At 40.1% G+C, this 20,209-nt stretch overlaps 3 protein-coding genes and 1 long non-coding RNA gene across 5 annotated transcripts; 3 read left to right on the top strand and 1 right to left on the bottom strand.

The window, feature by feature from the left end:
• Nucleotides 1-103: 103 nt before the first annotated feature.
• Nucleotides 104-1,429, top strand: LOC108650093 (uncharacterized). The gene is made up of 2 exons (XM_089259966.1): nucleotides 104-273; nucleotides 336-1,429. Exons 1-2 carry the CDS (start codon nucleotides 271-273, stop codon nucleotides 1,299-1,301), a joined length of 969 nt encoding a protein of 322 aa, XP_089116092.1. The 5' UTR covers nucleotides 104-270; the 3' UTR covers nucleotides 1,302-1,429.
• Nucleotides 1,430-3,390: 1,961 nt separating this feature from the next.
• Nucleotides 3,391-4,203, top strand: LOC108651946 (uncharacterized). Its single transcript, XM_018101891.3, has 2 exons — nucleotides 3,391-3,502; nucleotides 3,571-4,203. Exons 1-2 carry the CDS (start codon nucleotides 3,500-3,502, stop codon nucleotides 4,051-4,053), a joined length of 486 nt encoding a protein of 161 aa, XP_017957380.1. The 5' UTR covers nucleotides 3,391-3,499; the 3' UTR covers nucleotides 4,054-4,203.
• Nucleotides 4,204-9,234: 5,031 nt separating this feature from the next.
• Nucleotides 9,235-12,262, top strand: LOC149091332 (uncharacterized). The gene is made up of 2 exons (XR_016196815.1): nucleotides 9,235-9,365; nucleotides 11,841-12,262. It is a non-coding gene; the product is annotated as an uncharacterized LOC149091332 (long non-coding RNA).
• A 4,333-nt stretch (nucleotides 12,263-16,595) lies between these two features.
• LOC108651948 (uncharacterized) lies at nucleotides 16,596-17,837 on the bottom strand. Of its 2 annotated transcripts, XM_089260016.1 has the most exons (3): nucleotides 17,685-17,837; nucleotides 16,969-17,349; nucleotides 16,596-16,665 (listed from the first exon to the last, which is right to left on the bottom strand). In XM_089260016.1, the coding sequence occupies exons 1-3, from the start codon at nucleotides 17,685-17,687 to the stop codon at nucleotides 16,660-16,662; spliced, it is 390 nt and encodes a 129-aa protein (XP_089116142.1). In that variant the 5' UTR covers nucleotides 17,688-17,837; the 3' UTR covers nucleotides 16,596-16,659. The 2 variants fall into 2 exon arrangements, with proteins under 2 accessions (XP_089116142.1, XP_030247071.1); XM_030391211.2 differs by having other exon boundaries at nucleotides 16,596-17,349.
• Nucleotides 17,838-20,209: the final 2,372 nt, after the last annotated feature.

Raw genomic sequence — 20,209 nt, 5'->3', positions numbered from 1 at the left:
GCGGGCAAATTATGCGTTGGCCTTCGCTCGCTCTCACTCTCGCTCTCTCTCTCCATCTCTCTGTCAACAACAGCAACAATAGTAATTATTAAATATTTCCCAAATGTTAAACTGGGAGCCAGCCAGTATCAGCTGCATTCGCTGCTGGGGCATCGCTGTATAAAAGCCAATGGCCCAACTGGCCAAGACATTAATTCCAGTTGTTGGCAGAGCGCAGCAGCATCTGCATCTCATCAGCAGCAAGCAGGCAATCGGAGAAGCCCACTCGAAATGGTATTTAGTTAAGTTAGTTATACTCGTTTCCCTGTGCTAAATTTCCTTCATTTCCTTTGCAGAAATCATTCTGCATCCTGTTGGCCCTCTTGGCCGTCTGTTCGATGGGACGGGCCGATGTGTCGCACCTCTTTGGTGGTGGCAATCATCATCAGCACCACGAATCGCATCATGACTCGCATCACAGCCACCACGACTCGCATCACGATGCGCACCACCACGACGCGCACCACCACGAATCGCATCACGACTCGCACCACCACGAATCGCACCATGACTCGCACCACCAGGACCCACACGCCCACTCGCACTCGCACTCGCACTCTCATGACGCCCATCGCAATAATCACGGCTTCCACATTGATCTGCATCTTGGTGCACTGCGTCAACATCAGCCGAGTGGCTACAACTACGCTGCACCAGCACCACCACCGCCACCACAGCCGAAGCCAGAGTACCTGCCACCAGCGAAGCCAAGCAACACGTATCTGCCCGCGGCCAAGCCACAGAGCAAGTACTTGCCACCCAAGGTGGCACCTACCTTGCCACCACCCCCACCACCACCAGCAGTGAAGACGCCCAAGGCGGAGTACTTGCCACCACAGAAGCCACGTACCAAATATCTGCCCCCAGCTCAACCTGAGTCCAAGTACCTGCCTCCCGCTGAGCCAGAGAAGAGTTATCTGCCCGCTGCCAAGCCACAGCCTAAGTACTTGCCACCCAAGATTCCAGCAAGCCTGCCACCACCACCGCCGCCACCACAAGTCGCACCCAAGGCCACCTATCTACCGCCATCCGAGCCGAAGGAAACCTATTTGCCTCCTGCACCACCCAAGTCCAACTACTTGCCACCCGCCCAGCCGGAGCAGCAGTATCTGCCTCCTGCTCACTCTGAGCCCCAACTGGCTCAAACAGAGCCCAACTTTCACATTCCCATACCCTCCTACGCCCTACCACTGAGCCAAACCTCTGGTCGTAGCAATGCGGGCTATAACTATAACCAACCACTGCGCCGCTTCAAGTTTTGATTTCTTTCATAGTGGAGCTTATTTAATAACCTCTCTCTCTCTCTCTCTCACACACACACACACACACACATACCCATTGCATTTAGTTTAAGTTGTGCAAATAAAGCATATTAGAAAATCTACATAAATTGCTGTTGATTTAACCCGAAAGGTATTATCACCTTCGATCGCAATCGATAATTATTTTGATATTCAATCCAGTTGTGAGTAATTATTAATAAGATTCCACTGCATTAAGCCGTAAGTAGCTTATTTACAATGCGCAGCTGGAGATCCAAGGCGAGTCCAAGGCCGTTTGTAAAAGAAATTATGGCTGAGCTGAGGCGAATTGATGGACTACCGTATGCAGGGTAACATAAGTCTACAGAGTTAATATACATTTAAAGAAAAAAAAAAAAAACGAAAATTAATTTTATTACTATAATTATTATCATTGATTAATGTGCGAACTCCGCCAAAACATAACTGTAGTTGCTTTCAAAACCTTTACGACGGTGCTAAGACGTCGCTATATACATATAGTTGCATTGTTAATCTGCTCCAATTCCATGCAAATCATGTCATGAATTTCATCAAGCTTTGTTCAGCTGCAAATGATCTTTCATCAGAGGCCATAAGCGAAAGCCATTATGGCTAATTGGCTATTGTCTAAGGTCAGCTTTCAATATGTATGCAGTAGTCGATATCGATGTAGATGTGTATATAAGGGCCACATCCAAAGACGGAAAAAAAAGACACAAACAGAAACACAAAAACAAAAGCATCTAATCAAACGCTGTCGCAGTCCATTTTCGAGAGCCAAAGCACGCGCTACGCGTAGCATCTGTATCTGAACTTCAACACTTGCAGCTATTGATCGGCTCTATAATTATCGTTGTTTAGATGGGTTTGAAAATGAATAATGATGTCGGGCTGTCGTTGCGGTTGCTGTGGGAATTCATATTGATGCCGCCGTGTGGTGTCTGTTACAAAGTAAACGACAAAGACGAATACAATGTAGAAGAGAAGAAGAAGAAACAAAAAGATAACATTGAACAAATCCGCTAATTGCCAATTGCAGCCAGCAGCCGATTTTGTTGACCTCATTCGGTCCTGAGATGATCGGCCAATCGATCGAGTGAGACCAATCGATTGTCTTGCCTCGCAATCTTGGCCAAAACTAGTGAAGCTCGTAAAACACAAAAATAAATCAATAAAAGCAAATCTCTGCAGAGCCTTTGCGCCGAAAAAAATCTATTTGAAATACTCATTTCAAATGGGAGGAGTTTATAGCTGTCGGCAATTAGAAAAAAAAAATCAGCCACCGTTATAAATAAAGTGCCGAATAGTTAGTACTCTAGCAAAAAAAAAAAACTAACTTTATAATATAAATAAAAGAATAGAAAAACAGATTAAACAATAAAGAAAAACTGAAATAAAACCAAATAAAAAAAAAAAAAAAAAAAAAAAAAAAACATGATATAAATAAACATATTTAAATAAATAACATATTAAAAAAATACAAAATTTCATAAAAACTGAGAAAAATAAATAAATAAATAAACCATAAAATATTAAAAGATATTTGACAAAAACATTATATGAAAAATTGTATATTCATTCAAAAATAATTTCAGTTAAATACAAAAAATATTTATTTATTTAAATACATACTTATTAGATATAATTTTACACTCACCCTTGTTGTCATTGATATTATTTACTTATCATTAGTGTTGATTTCTTTTGTTTCTTCGAACTGTCATACAGTTCTGTGGAAATGCCCCAATGTGAGGGTATTTGGATGTGTAACGCTTTAGTTAGTACACATGTCCGCATCCATTCCTCAGGCTTATAATTAAGTGCAGATTTAATGTCCGCTTCATGCAAAGCGACAACAAAGCCCGGCACATAAGGCGATTGGAAATTAAAAGAGAATTAATAGAATTTATATGCGAATGCCGTTAAAGGGGGGGCGCTGAGCCGACGTTTAGGTTCGCTGCTGACAGCGATCAACGCATCGTCAGGCCGAGGCACTGAGCAACACCAAGGCAGAGACGGAGTGAGAGAGGGAGATGGAGACGTCGACTGCTCTATTGCTAGCGCGGTTCTCGTTCATTGTATAAATAAAGAAGCACTTGCCGGAAACTAAATCATTTCAGAGCTAACAACGCATCGAGAACGTCGTACCGCCGGCCCAGAACACCGATCCGATAAAAATGGTTTGTTTTTATACACAAAATTATTGCATTGATTTGTTCGCCTAAGTCCATCTCTATTTGGCAATTAGAAAGTACTTGTGCTAGCTCTGCTCGGCGTGGCGCTGGTTGCCGCCGATGTGTCCCACCTGCTTGACCACCATCACCATGAGCACCAGCAGCACGACGAGCAAGCACATCCTGGCTATAACTACGAGCCGCCGAGCGTTCCATTCGAGCTACCTGTACCTGCGCCCATTTACCTGCCCGTCAAGCAGCCGGAAGTGCCAAAGCCCACCTATCTACCACCTGCGCAGCCCAAGTCCACCTATCTGCCACCCGCACCACCCAAACCAGAGTATTTGCCGCCCGCACCACAGGTGCACGAAGCGCAGGAGCCAGAGACCAGCTACTTGCCACCTACCCCAGTGGAGCCAACCTACAAGATACCCATCCCCTCGTATGCCGCGCCACTGGAGCCGGACAATGTCTACTTGCCACCACAGGAAATCGTGGAGCCACATAGCGACGATGGATACCACTATGATCCACCAGCCACGCCCTTCATCTATTAAGCGATTACTTAAGCCATTATCTTAGCCATGTTTGCCAACTAATATTCCTCCATGTGCATATACCTGTAACTGTATAGATCGATTTGTATTTGTAAAATGTCCAGCTATTTATTTATAGCTCCATCAAATAAATACCTATATAGAAAATTATTTTTTCAAAATATACTTTTGGGGAAATGTTTCCAAGCTAGTGATTAATGTTTCTCGAAGGCTAGAATGTATAAATATAATGTCGTAGTCCAAAGAAGTCAAGTTAATCGATTTCGATCTCGATCTCTTCAAGTCATAATGAAACATTTGACTTCTAACAGAATTGGACAAGGCAAAACATTAAGCAGCAGAATTGGAACTTCCTCGTATCAACTATTGTGAACGATATTAAGCTCGGTTCTCTGAGCTATAAACGGTAGTTCCATATATAGAAATAAAGGATTATAAATACACATCCGCTCGAAATTTAAATTGATAAATATTATCGTAACGTTAAGAGCAAAACGTAAACTTGACCTTTAGTGCTCGGCGGAGAAACTCCACCTTAAGATCCAATTACGAGCTCAATTCGAGGGCCACGACAGCGTAAATATGCTTCATCGAATATCACTAGATTTTTGAATATCACTCATTTACGGTATTAAGTGAGTTTATTAGTTTTGTGCCATGACCGTACTGCTGTTCGTCCGTTATCTACCTGTCCAAGGAGAATATATATACTTCCCGCCGACAATATGAGATCAAAAAGAAATGGCTTATAATTATAATATTATAAATTATTGACTCTCCTTCAGGGGACGAAGCAAAGCGGAAAAATGACAGTCAACCTGCTTTTGGACAGGTAATGAGTACTGTGTAGTCTGTGGCGCCCAACTGCAAAATTCGTTGTTATTTATTTATTTTTATTTTTTTCAATACTCAAGCAAAACACTCGCAATGAACCGTTTCAGAAAGCTTTAATGTGGGCGTCGCCTGTCCAGTCTTTGAGCTGTGCTCGAGATCGAACACCCACTATATGAAGGCGGACCGTGGTAGTATATCAAAAATTCTTGCCATATTGCGTGTTGATTTATTGAACCTTTTGCTCATTTGCTAATTCGCGTGAGTAATTGAAGCCAAACAAGTTGATGTGGTGATTCGTTGTGGCACAGTACCCCCAATGGCGATGCTGCCGCTGATTTATGGCACTCAGAATCGCTGCCATTGTTTCTGAGCGACAAGGTGTGAAAAATCTGTCCGCGCGCCTCCGCCTACATATATGTATCCGCATGAAAGTGAAACCTAATGCAAACAGGAAATAAATAACATCTCCTACTTGCTTTTATTTTTGGTTTTAGTTGACAAATTAATACGCTTAACGTGTCTTTATGGAAATTGAACATATGATCTAATACTGAAAGAAACCAGCTCCACTGGCTATCCTATCAGTATGCTAATTAATTAGATAATTTCGCTCGAATGGGTTAAATGTTTTCGGAACCGTTTAAATGCGAATACACATAGACCATAAATTGTATTTCTACTATCAGCGCAGTTCCCTATGTTTCGCATTGAGCTTGTCGTTCGTTCCATTCGATGGGCAACTGGTTTCCAATATAATGATTTGATTATTTATGCAAGAATTCGCCAAGATGGCAAACCAAAAGAGAAAGGACGAGCCACTTTCCGAAAATTGAAGATAACACAGCATTAAAAATAAGACCAAGTTGTTTAAGTCTTCGCCGGATTTTGACCCGTCTCCCATCTACAATTCGGTATATTTCTTGACTTCTTCATTTTTTGAAACAAAGATGCTTTTATTAGTTTGAGCCAATATTACTTCAAATCGGAATACTTCTCATAAAAGAAACTCACAAATAGTAGTGTTTTACCCATCTCAAGTCAACTTTTCTGGATGATTGATAACCTCGTTTTTAGATAAACAGTCTCCCCACTTTTCATTTCTGGAGACAATTTTGTACAACTTACTCCACAATTTCTAAGAGTCGCATAATAACATTAGCAGATTAACATTAGCCTCATAAAAATCATCAAAGGGATCACCAGGCCAACAGCCCCTATTACAATTGCAACAGAACGTATTGCAGAGTCCAATTCCACAACAGCCCTTCACAGCCTTGTTTAAGCCTCCACACATCTCTGCCTCACATTGCCTACATTTGTGATCTTCACAGCAGACCGGGGGCCGTGGAGTTCTACACGCATCTGTATCGCAATGTCCACCGAGCTCAGTTGCAAAAAGCACAGATCTGCAAGGATCCTCACACTGCAAACGAAATGTAATTACCTGTGCAGGACAGCATTCTGCACTTGCACTCCACGTCCCCAGAGAAAACAGTTGTGTTAAGATCAACGTCAGATGTGAAGTATATATATTCTTGATCAGGGCGACAAGCTAAGTCGATTTGGCCCTGTCCGTCTGTCTGTCCGTCCGTCCGTCCGTCCGTATGTATGAACGCGTCGATTTCAGAAGATATAAGAGCTAGAGACTTCAACTTTTTTTTTAAATGTCCGTATATATCACGCGCATATCGAGTTTATCACTAAAAAACGATAACTCATTCCGATACTTTTTTATCGATAAAAAACCTTAGAGTCTCCAAATTTAAAATGTATATAAAGATGTATTTTATACAATTGCGGTTTTTGTTAAAATTTACCCCCCCACCCCTAAATCCACCCCCTTACCCTCATCTTTGTAAAAGTCGTATATCAAATACTAGAGACTTGTGCTTCGGTATACACATACATTTTAACATCATGATTACGTTCTGAAAGTTTCATTATGATCGTACGTCTAGAAATTAAATAATTCAACAAATAAGTTATCATTATATTGCCAACATTGCAATGCAACCCAAGCGCAATCGCCTGTATATGCGAGTGTGTGTGTGTGCGTGTGTGTTTTCTAATTATTATTGAAATATCAGTTGCTTGTAGGGTTCAGGGGATCTCGTAGTCGAGCAGTCTCGACTAGAGCTTTCTTACTTGTTTTATTATTGGAATATGTGATGCTTATGAACCTCATAAAAATCTTCAAGAGCGTTTCCAGGAAAACAGGTCCCGAGACAACTGCAACAGAACGCATTGCAATTTCCAGATGCACAACAGGGCAAAGCCCTCCGTAAGCCTCCACACATATTTGCCTTGCATTCCCTACATTTGTGATCTAAACAGCAGGGCGGAGGCCGGTGAGATCCACACGCTTCTGTGCCGCAATATCCACCGCTGTCATATGAATTAGACACCATTCTACAAGGGTCGTCACACCTTATACGAAAAGTAATTGCCGTTGGAACACAGCAGCGTGCACTTGCACTCCACATCCACAGAGAAAACAGTTGTATTAAGATCAACGTCCGATATGATGTAGACATCGTTAATATTTCAACGCGTTATGATTTCAAAACTTCAAAAGGTTGTTTAATATAAACCTAGGCTAAATTGTGACGAAATTATAATAGAGTTTGTTATGGAAGTGAGACAAATTTAAATAACGAAACGAATGAACTGCGACTAAGAAGTTAAAGGTTTTAGTTGCGGTTACGAATAGGAAATTTTATGTGATCCTACGTAGCTTTATAGCTTTATAGCCACTGCGCCCCACAGACTATTTGTATAAAATGTATATACACTCTAAAGCAAAAATTGCTAGTACCTAAAATACATTTTTTACAAATTGTGACACGCGGGTATGGTATCCAAATTTTGTACATTACAAAATCTTCATATTAAAATTTTTATAGAATTTTACCAAAAGAAACCAGATTCACTGGCTATCCTATCAGTATTTCGTTTCGTTTGCAGTGCTTATTACCATCGGCTCCTGTGACTATTGAGTTATGTCAGCTTTATGTCAGTTTAAAATTTCTCAAAATTTCTAAGAGTCGCATAGGTATAATTCATTACAGTCTTGTTCGTCTCAAATCTACATTTATGGACTGCAGATAACGTCTTCCTTAGATAAACAGTTTCCCGATTATTGAGTAAATTAAATTTTTTTATTGCCTTCTTTCGAACAACAGATTAACATTAGCCTCATAAAAATCATCAAAGGGATCACCAGGCCAACAGCACGTATTGCAGAGTCCAATTCCACAACAGCCCTTCACAGCCTTGTTTAAGCCTCCACACATCTCTGCCTCACATTGCTACATTTGTGATCTAAACAGCAGACCGGGGGCCGTGGAGTTCTACACGCATCTGTATCGCAATGTCCACCGAGCTCAGTTGCAAAAAGCACAGATCTGCAAGGATCCTCACACTGCAAACGAAATGTAATTACCTGTGCAGGACAGCATTCTGCACTTGCACTCCACGTCCCCAGAGAAAACAGTTGTGTTAAGATCAACGTCAGATGTGATGTAGACATCGTTAGTATTGATAATGAGTAGCAATAAAAGATTCAGATAAATGCTGCGCTTATCAGATTGCTTTCATTTGGATTTAATATTGCTCCAAATTTTTTAAGATTCACATAGGTACAATTCATTAAAGTTTTACCCATCTCAAGTCTATATTTATGGATTGCAGATAACGTCTTTCTTAGATAAAAAGACTCCCAATTAGCAAATAATTTTTACTTTATTTTATTATTGGAATATGTAATGCTTATGAACCTCATAAAAATCTTCAAGAGCGTTTCCAGGATAACAGGTCCCCGCACAACTGCAACAGAACGCATTGCAATTTCCAGATGCACAACAGGGCAAAGCCCTCCGTAAGCCTCCACACATATTTGCCTTGCATTCCCTACATTTGTTATCTAAACAGCAGGGCGGAGGCCGGTGAGATCCACACGCTTCTGTGCCGCAATATCCACCGTTGTCATATGAATTAGACAGTAATCTACAAGGGTCGTCACACCTTATACGAAAAGTAATTGCCGTTGGAACACAGCAGCGTGCACTTGCACTCCACATCCACAGAGAAAACAGTTGTATTAAGATCAACGTCCGATATGATGTAGACATCGTTAATATTTCAACGCGTTATGATTTCAAAACTTCAAAAGGTTGTTCAATATAAACCTAAGCTGAATTGTGACGAAATTATAATAGAGTTTGTTATGGAAGTGAGACAAATTTAAATAACGAAACGAATGAACTGCGACTAAGAAGTTTAAGGTTTTAGTTGCGGTTACGAATAGGAAATTTTATGTGATCCTACGTAGCTTTATAGCTTTATAGCCACTGCGCCCCACAGACTATTTGTATAAAATGTATATACACTCTAAAGCAAAAATTTCTAGTACCTAAATTGTGACACGCGGGTGTGGTATCCAAATTTTGTACATTACAAAATCTTCATATTCATCAAATGTAAGTACACATTAAAATTTTTATGGAAATTGAACATATGGACTAATACCGAAAGAAACCAGCTCCACTGGCTATCCTATCAGTACGCTAATTAATTAGATAATTTCGCTCGAATGGGTTAAATGTTTTCGGATCCGTTTAAATGCGAATACACATAGACCATATATTATATTTCTACTATCAGCGCAGTTCCCTATGTTTCGCATTGAGCTTGTCGTTCGTTCCATTCGATGGGCAACTGGTTTCCAATATAATGATTTGATTATTTATGCAAGAATTCGCCAAGATGGCAAACCAAAAGAGAAAGAACGAACCACTTTCCGAAAATTGAAGATAGCACAGCATTAAAAATAAGACCATGTTGTTTAAGCCTTCGGCGGAGTTTGACCCGTCTCCCATCTACAATTCGGTATATTTCTTGACCTCTTCATTTTTTGAAACAAAGATGCTTTTATTAGTTTGAGCCAATATTACTTCAAATCGGAATACTTCTCATAAAAGAAACTCACAAATAGTAGTGTTTTACCCATCTCAAGTCAACTTTTCTGGATGATTGTGTAACGAGTTACGTTATCAAGCGCAGATGGTAGAATAGGAGGATTAGAGCAGTGCACGCGCTGGATCCGGCCAATGGGTCATCGGGAGAAGGGAAGGGGGTAAGAAGAGGGGAACTGCGACTCCTAGCGCTGCTAAAATATATTTATTAATATAAATCGCGTGCAAACGATTATCTTCGGCCACTTGCTTAGAAGAGAGAAAAGAAGAGAGAGAGAGGTAGAACAGATTTAGACACACACAAACATACCTGTCCAAGCTGGGTCTCGCTGCGCAAGCAAATATGTGCCTGCTCAGCGAACGTCGGCCTTAGATATTAAGGCGACCGACCGTGCCCACCCTACCTTGGTCGCTGGCTACCTGCCTATATTCTCAGCGACCCCTTCCCCAGCTTGGAGAGCTAAACACCTATCAAAACGCGCCGCATGGCCCCAAAATAAAGAAACTTATACTTCATTAAATTTACTATAAACAAAATAATTATACATTATTGCTTTGGGCAGAAGGCAGAAGAACAGATAAAAAGCGATAGGAGAGCTTTTGGAGAGCTTTTTCTCTCAGCAATAGATCAGCTGATCAAATTCAATTTGATGCGTGCGAAAGAAGATTATTGCTTATGCATTATGTTTTTTCTAATGCAGCTGTTATGACCGCTGACGGAAAGTAATAAAAATAAATGTGCAACGTTAAATATGGAATGATTCGTCACTTACAGCAATATCCCGCGATGAAAGCGCTTCCATTTCGGTGTGGCTGCAAATGTGCTAAATTTTGAAAATGAATCTAACTACCAAAAAAAATATAATGCATAAAAAAAAAAGAAAACGAAAGCGGATAGTAGTTACGATAGAGAGAGTTTAACTAATAAGAAATTTTCATTGGGAATAGGTGTATAGTTAGGATTAAAAATACATAATGTCTATAGCTTATCGACTATGATTAACCTAGATTTTATTCTATAATTATTATTTTTTTCACTCCAAACGGTGCAAATATAAGCCCAGTGACTAGTTAATACTAGCAAAAGCTGGCACGGCAGCTGTGCCCTTTTTAAATCAAATTGTGGTGCGTGTGTGTAGCAGCGACAGTGTAGAGGCGTGGCAGATGCGAAGATATGTATTTTCAGCTAGACAATGCTAGACAATGTATGTATGTAGCTGCGTGCAGCTGTAGATATCAGGGCAGCGCGATGAACTAAACATACGTAGCGCGACTGCGAACCCAATTGCACGCTGGCAAAAGAAATTAAGTTTTAGGCTGGGTGCCAAACCTGCAAAGAGGTTTGTGCATACATTGGACATAAATAATTGTTGCTTTTTCCTTCTTTTGTTTTATGGCCTTAAAGGATTCGGCTTACCTTTCATTGATTTGGCACTTTCACAAAAAAAAATTTTACTTTTAATTTTAATTTACACAATTCTCACAACTCTTCACAGTGAAATTTTTAGTCAACCTTTGTGGTCGGTGGTTGAGATTGAAAAGCAAAAGGAAATATGGCCGATCCCATGAGGCGGCAAGTCATCGCTTGGGAACAGTTTTTTATGGCCTAGGAGAGAGTGACAATTTCTCCTGTTAAATACAGATTTGGGATTGCCACATCCGTGATCGCGTGATCAACTTTTCCAAGCCACTCCAAGCTCAGCGGATTGCCTACTTTTAGGCTGCTTCTTTTTTTCTATTCCAGCGCCACTACAATTGATAACCTCGTTTTTAGATAAACAGTCTCCCCTCTTTTCATTTCTGGAGACAATTTTGTACAACTTACTCCACAATTTCTAAGAGTCGCATAGGTATAATTCATTACAGTCTTGTTCGTCTCAAATCTACATTTCTGGATTGCAGATAACGTCTTCCTTAGATAAACAGTTTCCCGATTATTGAGTAAATTAAATTTTTTTATTGCCTTCTTTCGAACAACAGATTAACATTAGCCTCATAAAAATCATCAAAGGGATCACCAGGCCAACAGCCCCTATTACAATTGCAACAGAACGTATTGCAGAGTCCAATTCCACAACAGCCCTTAACAGCCTTGTTTAAGCCTCCACACATCTCTGCCTCACATTGCCTACATTTGTGATCTAAACAGCAGACCGGGGGCCGTGGAGTTCTACACGCATCTGTATCGCAATGTCCACCGAGCTCAGTTGCAAAAAGCACAGATCTGCAAGGATCCTCACACTGCAAACGAAATGTAATTACCTGTGCAGGACAGCATTCTGCACTTGCACTCCACGTCCCCAGAGAAAACAGTTGTGTTAAGATCAACGTCAGATGTGATGTAGACATCGTTAGTATTGATAATGAGTAGCAATAAAAGATTCCCATAAATGCTACGCTTATCAGATTGCTTTCATTTGGATTTAATATTGCTCCAAATTTTTTAAGATTCACATAGGTTTCCATTCATTAAAGTTTTACCCATCTCAAGTCTATATTTATGGATTGCAGATAACGTCTTTCTTAGATAAAAAGACTCCCAATTAGCAAATAATTTGTACTTCATTTTATTATTGGAATATGTGCTGCTTATGAACCTCATAAAAATCTTGAAGAGCGTTTCCAGGAAAACAGGTCCCCGCACAATTGCAACAGAACGTATTGCAAGGTCCAGATGCACAACAGGGCCAAGCCCTCCGTAAGCCTCCACACATATTTGCCTTGCAATCCCTACATTTGTTATCTAAACAGCAGGGCGGAGGCCGTTGAGATCCACACGCTTCTGTGCCGCAATATCCACCGTTCTCATATGAATTAGACAGTAATCTACAAGGGTTGTCACACCTTATACGAAAAGTAATTTTCATTGGAAGACAGCATTCTGCACTTGCACTCCACATCCACAGAGAAAACAGTTGTATTAAGATCAACGTCAGATATGATGTAGACATCGTTAATATTTCAACGCGATATTATTTCAAAACTTCAAAAGGTTGTTCAATATAAACCTAGGCTGAATTGTGACGAAATTAATAGAGTTTGTTATGGAAGTGAGACAAATTTAAATAACGAAACGAATGGACTGCGACTAAGAAGTTAAAATTTCTAGTACCTAAATTGTGACACGCGGGTATGGTATCCAAATTTTGTACATTACAAAATCTTCATATTCATCAAATGTAAGTACACATTAAAATTTTTATGGAAATTGAACATATGGTCCAATACCGAAAGAAACCAGCTCCACTGGCTATCCTATTAGTATTTCGTTTCGTTTGCAGTGCTTATTGCCATCGGCTCCGTTTAAATGCGAATACACATAGACCATAAATTATATTTCTACTTATCATTTTGCACTTCTTTTATGCACGCACACATACATATATATGCATCTAACCTCACGCGCACGCGCTTTGCTAACTGCGCAGTAAGCAGCGACTGCGCTTGGGCTGCGCTGCAGTGTGGGCAATAATATGAGAATTTACTTGGTGAATAACTTCGTTTGTAAACATACGATCATAATGAAATTTTCAGGGCGTAATTATATTGTGTGTACATTCCATCTACAATTCGGTATTTTCCTTGACCTCGTCCTTTATGAGTACAAAGATGCTTTTATTAGTTTGAGCCAATATTACTTCAAATTGGAATACTTCGCATAAAAGAGCGCTACAGCGGATTCAATTCCACTCCAACACTTTAGGGCACATTGACAGCAGAACATATTGCATGGACCTTGACCGCAGCAACGCCCAGCCTTACGTGGACCTCCACACAACTCTGCGACACATCTGCCTTCCGTTAAATATGCTGGATAGTATCGTTCACACTTATCGTCGGGACTTATAGAAAAGTGAACATGAATTGAGTTACAGCATATCGCATTTGTACTCCACGTCCACAGAGACAACAGGTGTATCAAGATCAATATCAGATGAGCTATAGACATCGTTAGTATTCCAACACAAAACAACTATCAATTGCCCAGTTAAAAGTGCTACAACTGTATGAAATTATAATATCGTTTATTTTGAAAGTATGGCGAATGGGAATGAGTGAACGAATGAGGTCTGACTAATCTGGTCCACCGTAGCATTATATATATGTGCATCCATTAAAGTTGATTTTAATAACATGCAATTTTGGAAGCCGAGCCGTTTGATGTAATATTTACCGATAATATATATCGATAGTATTGAAAGAAATTAATCGAAGTTCTGGTATTCAATAAATTATTTAAATCATAAAATTACAAAGGTAACTAAAGATATATGGATATATTTACAAATAGTAGTCTTTACCCATCTCAAGTCAAACTTTCTGGATCATTCATTGTCGACCTCGTTTTCAGATAAATAATCCTTATATATACTATAAAATTCTTGTACAGGATTTCCAGCCCAGCAGCCGCGATAACAATTGCAGCAGAAAATATTGCACTGTCCAATTCTACAGCAGGGATTAGGGGTATTGAAACCTCCGCAAGTCTCTACTTTACATTTCCAAAAATAGTGAAATGCTGGAGGAAATTTTGTATAACTAACTTCTCCTACACGAAGTAAAAACTTTGTGCTTCTACAGCATTCTGTGTATGCAGTCCTCGTCCACAGAGACATCAGGTGTATCACAATCAACGACAGATTTACGACAGACATGATTACAATTCCAGCTGATATAGACCTCTGAATTTCAAGTGAATGAGAGTGAGCCTAGGTTAAATGTGACGAAATTATAATCGAGTTTATTTTATAAGTGAGGCGAATAGGGATTGCAGCAGAAAATATCACAAGATCCAGTTCCACAACAGGGCACAGCCTTGTTTAAGCCTCCACACATCTTTGCCTCACATTGCCTACACTTGTGCTCTATACAGCAGGGCGGAGGATCTTCAGTTCCACACGCATCTGTATCGCAATGTCCACCCTTCTCATATGCAGGATATAAGGCTTTACAAGGATAGTCACAACTTAGACGAAATGTAATTGTCTGTGGACGACAGCATAATGCTCTTGCACTCCACGTCCACAATGAAATCAGTTGCGTTAAGATCAACGTCAGATGCGATATAGACATCGTAATCCAATTTTACATGAATTCAAAACGTTAGGTCTTTTAATATAAACCTATGCTGAAATGTGACGAAATTATAATCGAGTTTGTTAAGAAGTGAGACGAATGGGAATAACGGAACGAATAACCTGTGACTGGACAGTTATAAATTTGGACTGCGTACATACATACACATACATATACATACTTCTCACATTTTCAATGGGTTCAGGGTATAAATATACTATATAAATGTTATTTAACATGTATTATTTTTGTTGAGTTGCATGGCCACCTTTTAGGCATAAACCTTTTCGAACCCAAAAGTATGCGTCACTAAAAAGACTTGGCGATGTTAGCATAACAGTTTGTAGGAAATATACAGTGCTATTCGTTCACCTGTAATGAGCGGAATAAGTTGCTTCGATCGATGATAAGATATGCAGATCCATGATAAGACGTGCAGGACAAGGCATTGGGCTTATTGAGATAGCAAGGCAGTGTAATCAATCATCAGACTCGGAAATACGTAATTAATTGAAGGAGTCTTTCATACGGAAGTCTTACACCGCTCTTGACACCCATTATGGAGTTATTAGCACCTCGGCTGTGTCATAAATCGAAGTGAAGCAATGAGTGATGGGACCTCAATAAAATGGTCAATCAATTCGTCAATTAAGAGCACTTTGTCTACTGTTAGATGGCCACCCGAACAGAGAGTTAAGTGGACTCCGGCTGTTAGAAAGGCCCTAACTCATTCCTTTGCACTTTTGAAGACGATCTAGCAGCATTAGTAGCGGCAACATTGGAAGCAAAAAATTAGAAAAACCTGAGATCGTAAACCGGTTAATTTAATTTATTTTGAAAGTATTTTAGTAAATTTGCGTATTTGCGGTCATAAAAAAAAAAAATAATTAAAATAAAATACAATACAATAAATAAAAATAGAATAAAATCACTAGCTCCAAATATCAACTAAGTTAAATTTATAAAATAGTATGTCTGTCGAAAATACAGTAAAAACGAGTCGGACCATCTCTCTTTAAGCTATTGCGCATGCTATAAATTCCGGACAGCTTCCGTATGCAAATGGTACACAGCTCTCATAGAGACAAGTACACACAGATCTTCAATTGATTTCGTGATTAATGATGGCTAACTACCAGTCGGATGTCGGACATCGGACAACGGACATCGGATGTCGGACGGCATTCGCAGCGGGCAACCGTTTGTCTAATAACGAAAATAAGAACCAATTTTTGTGCATTGTTCGACACATAAAGCGTTCGTATCTCTGCAGCTCTATATGGGGTTTTGTTGAGCTGTGAATGCTATAATTAAAGTCATGCTTCGATATGGCGTATCATTCACAGACCTTGGCCCCACAAATATTAAACATTACCATACTCAAGAGTGTATCTGTTTGTTGTTGTTTTTTTTTTTTTCATTTACAAAATAATTTATTTTCCATTTTTTTATTTTATTTATTTTTTTGTTATTTATTTATTTTGGAGTTTTCAATTCAACAATAACTAAATACTTCGATATCGATTCAATCTCGATTTCGCTTTCCGAACTTCATTTGTCTCTTTGTACTTTTGATGTTTAGTGTTTGTATCGTGAGCATTTCATGCTAAGAAACGCCTTTGATTAGGATTTGGTTAGATGCGATAGTTGCTGAAGAAATTGTTTTTGTTTTTGTATTTATGATTTGTTTTCTTTCGTGTTTTGTATTGAATGTGTGCTTGGGTTAATGCTAACGGTTGCGATAGCAGTTCCATTTGTGTCGATAGTAGATGGTAGTAGTAGTAGTAGTAGTAGTAGTAGAAGAAGTAGTAGAGGTGGTGGTAGGAGTAGGAGTGGGATTCAGGAACGGAAGCAGTTGGATGGGAGGGCAGTGAAAGAGATGGAAAGAGAGAGAAGAAATATTGTATGTAAATAAAAAACATCCAAATACAAATTAGAAATCATATAGAAATTAGATATATTAAATAGACAAAAGTTAAGTGCTAGGCATCGCCCCTCTTTAGTAGCGACGCTGGCGATAGACGCGCCTTACATAGACTGGACGACGATACTGATAGCCGGCCTGGCTGCTGTACGCATGACCTGCCACCTGCTGCGGCTGGACGACTGGGGCCAGATACTGGGCGCGCTGCTGGATCGGCTGCTGGGCATAGACGATCGGCTGAGCCACGGCAATGGGGCGGGCAACGGGACGAGGCAGTCCAATAACTGGACGGGGCACTGGGGACACAGCCAGGGGCCGTTGGGCGACTGGACGGGGCGCTGGGGCGGCTGGTAGCGGCTCATCGATGTCTATGTACTCCGGTTCGGGTGTCGCAATGTCCTGCGGGTTGGGTCCCTGTGTGGCCGAATCGGGCAGCTGCGCAGCGGTCGCACAGCCAAGCAGCGCCAGAGCAACGAACACGAAGAATTTCTGCCGGAAACAAGAGCAAATATTGAAGTACACTTGGAATCTGATTGGTTCTCGCTGTTGGCTCGTTTATATTTAGCATCAGCCTGGGCGCGAATGGAATGCAGACGAGTGCCCACTCGTGCCTGTCAGCTGGCAATGAAGTCGTACACTTGAACTGGAAGCACTTCAATACGATTCTTTTTCATACACACACACACACGCGTACGTGTGTATATAAAAATATAATTTAATTTTTTAATTCATTTATTTTATTAATTGTTTTTTTGCACAATTTCTTGTCATTGATCCTTCATGCACTCTGAGCACTCGTCGTTATTCCTGCGAGGATCACATACCATTTTGTTAAACTTAAATATGTTTTCTGATTCGTTGGGTTACGCAAAAATTTCTCGTCCAGAAGCGCACGAGCAATTTACACTTAAGAAGTTCAAAGCACAAATGATGATGAGCTGGGCTGTTTCTATGAAATTTATACTATATCTGGCCCGTCCGGTTCGCTATGTGGGTCTAAGAGAAGCAGCGTAAAGCGACGACCGCCAAAAAAAACATACATATATACATATAAGAAACTCACACAGACACACATATATGTTGTTTTAAATAAAGTAACAGAAACAGAAACAGCAACAGCAACAGCAACAACGGCCAGTCAAACAACAACAGTAACTTTTAACAACATCAAACAAATTCAAATCAAAATTTAAATTATATAACCAATATCATAAGGTTGGGTAGAAACCGCAGCTAGAAGGGGACGCATGCCCGAGCATCTGCCGAGCATTGATAGACAATCACAATCAGAGTCAGAGTTAAAGTCACAGTCGCAGTCGCAATCACCATCCCAATCACATTGGTGTCGTCACGAGCCGTGACGCATCGACAGCAAATCAAAAAATGTAAAAAATGTCCAAAACAAAATAAGATAGCTTGATCATTTAAGAGTTCAACTCGATCACACACACGTTGACACACTCTCTCTCGCTGTCTCACTCACTCAGTTGCTGCTTCTCTTTCTCTGGCATTCTCGCTTCGTCTCTCTTAAGTGCTGCGCTGTGCTTGGCACGGCTCGTGGCTCAATTGAAGTTCGTTGCCTAAGTCTTTTGTATTGTTCTTGATCTTCGCTCCAATTTGCATAGCAGTTTTGAAGAATAATATTTTTGGCCAACTCTCTTATGAAGTATAGCCCTCTAATTATGCAGACACTTTGACTATTTTTATATTATGATTTAGTGCCTCATAAATCTGCATAATTAGGGGCGTGCCGCCCATGTTGTCACACTCAGTCACAACTGGCTTACAGCTGGCATCAGGTTGATCTGTTATAACAACATCTGATGTGATGTGTCGAGTGTCTTGCCCGTCCAATTGTTTGTCAGCTCACTTGACCTCTGCGGCACACTAATAACAATTTAACGGCTTTCAAGCAAACAAATATCATTTCCGTTTAAAAGATATAAAATTGAAGAAGCAAAAAAAAACAAAAACCGAATCAAAAACATTTGTGTGGGGGAAATACATTCACCTGGCATGAGATCTAAACTATTGAGCGTGTGATGGTGCTGCTTTTGGCATCAAGGCCAGAGCGGAGGAAATGCCACTGAGTTGTAGTTGGCCTACAGAAAAGGGCCGAGCAGTGCAGCCATTTTGAATGGAGCCATAAAAGTGAGCTAGAATTCCATCCACTGGTTTTCTCATTCTAATCGGGTGTGACATCATGCCGCCTTTCACTTGCTCGGCGGCAATTGTGCGCCTTGATTAATTGAATCATTGTCATCGCCGAGCATGAGCAGACAAATTCTAAACAAATAGCCAGTCAACCAGCTGCACACAGTTTCAACAACAATTTATCGATATTTTTACGGTTATTAGAAAATTGAAAAGTAATTAATAACGACTTTGTTGGCATATTAAATTTCAAGTCAAGAAACCAAGCAGCGATCAATCTACCATTAGCTATGGATCTAAGCGATGCGTTGGTTGCGTCAATATTTTTGTTGTATTTATTTCTTCTTCTTCTTTTTCATATTTTCAACTTTGTTTTGTCTATTGTCGTTTTATATGGAAAACCAATCGAAGGCAGTCGCCGTTGCATCGGTATCAACCGCTTAAATCTATGGCAGGGCGTGGCAGATTTATTGAGTTGTTGTGAATTGAATAAAATGGCATTTTAAAAGAAATATAACCCATATTTATTTATTTTATGGCAACAATCATCTAATGTGTATATATGTTTATCATTTTATGTCTGCCATCTATGGCCGCGCACCGGAACCAAAAGCACCAGTTCGCCAGCCAAATTAGCATAGTAGCAGCAACGCAAAGAACCGGTACGAACCAATCACACAATCATAGAAAAATAGAATCAAAACTCGTGAGCCGCCTGTGCCCGTGCCTCAGATTTATGGAGTCAAAAGTGTCGCATCATTAGCTGAGCGCACTAAAAGCTGCTCGAATTGAATCGAAAACGAGTGGGGAAGAAATCTGAGCCCCCGAAATGAAAAGAAATCTCGAAGCCTCGACTTCCCAACTTAGTTGATTATAATGTTTAGAGCGAGGCGGGACAATAGCTTCAACTATTTTTTTGAATACACGTGTATAGATAGCATATGCGACCTGTTAGCCAAATGCCAACATGCCAATATGGCAATAAGAACAATAGAAGGAGCATTAAACCATACATGAATTGCTGATGTTGTTGATGCTGATGCTGATGCTAAAGTCGAGTCAAACAATAACCGATTCCCACGTCTACAAAGTTTGCCTAGAGACACGCCTCGTTCTACGACGGCTGCCGGTTGTTTTCGCTTTTGATTTTGCATTTGAATGAGCCGTGTAAATACCAACAAGTCTTAGAAAAATT

This window comes from Drosophila navojoa, chromosome 4, assembly GCF_054131105.1.
Source record: "Drosophila navojoa isolate 15081-1374.11 chromosome 4, UAZ_NAV_1.0, whole genome shotgun sequence".
Lineage (NCBI taxonomy): Eukaryota > Metazoa > Arthropoda > Insecta > Diptera > Drosophilidae > Drosophila > Drosophila navojoa.
Note: the sequence above shows the minus strand (reverse complement) of the source record. Positions and strands in the feature narration are given on the sequence as shown.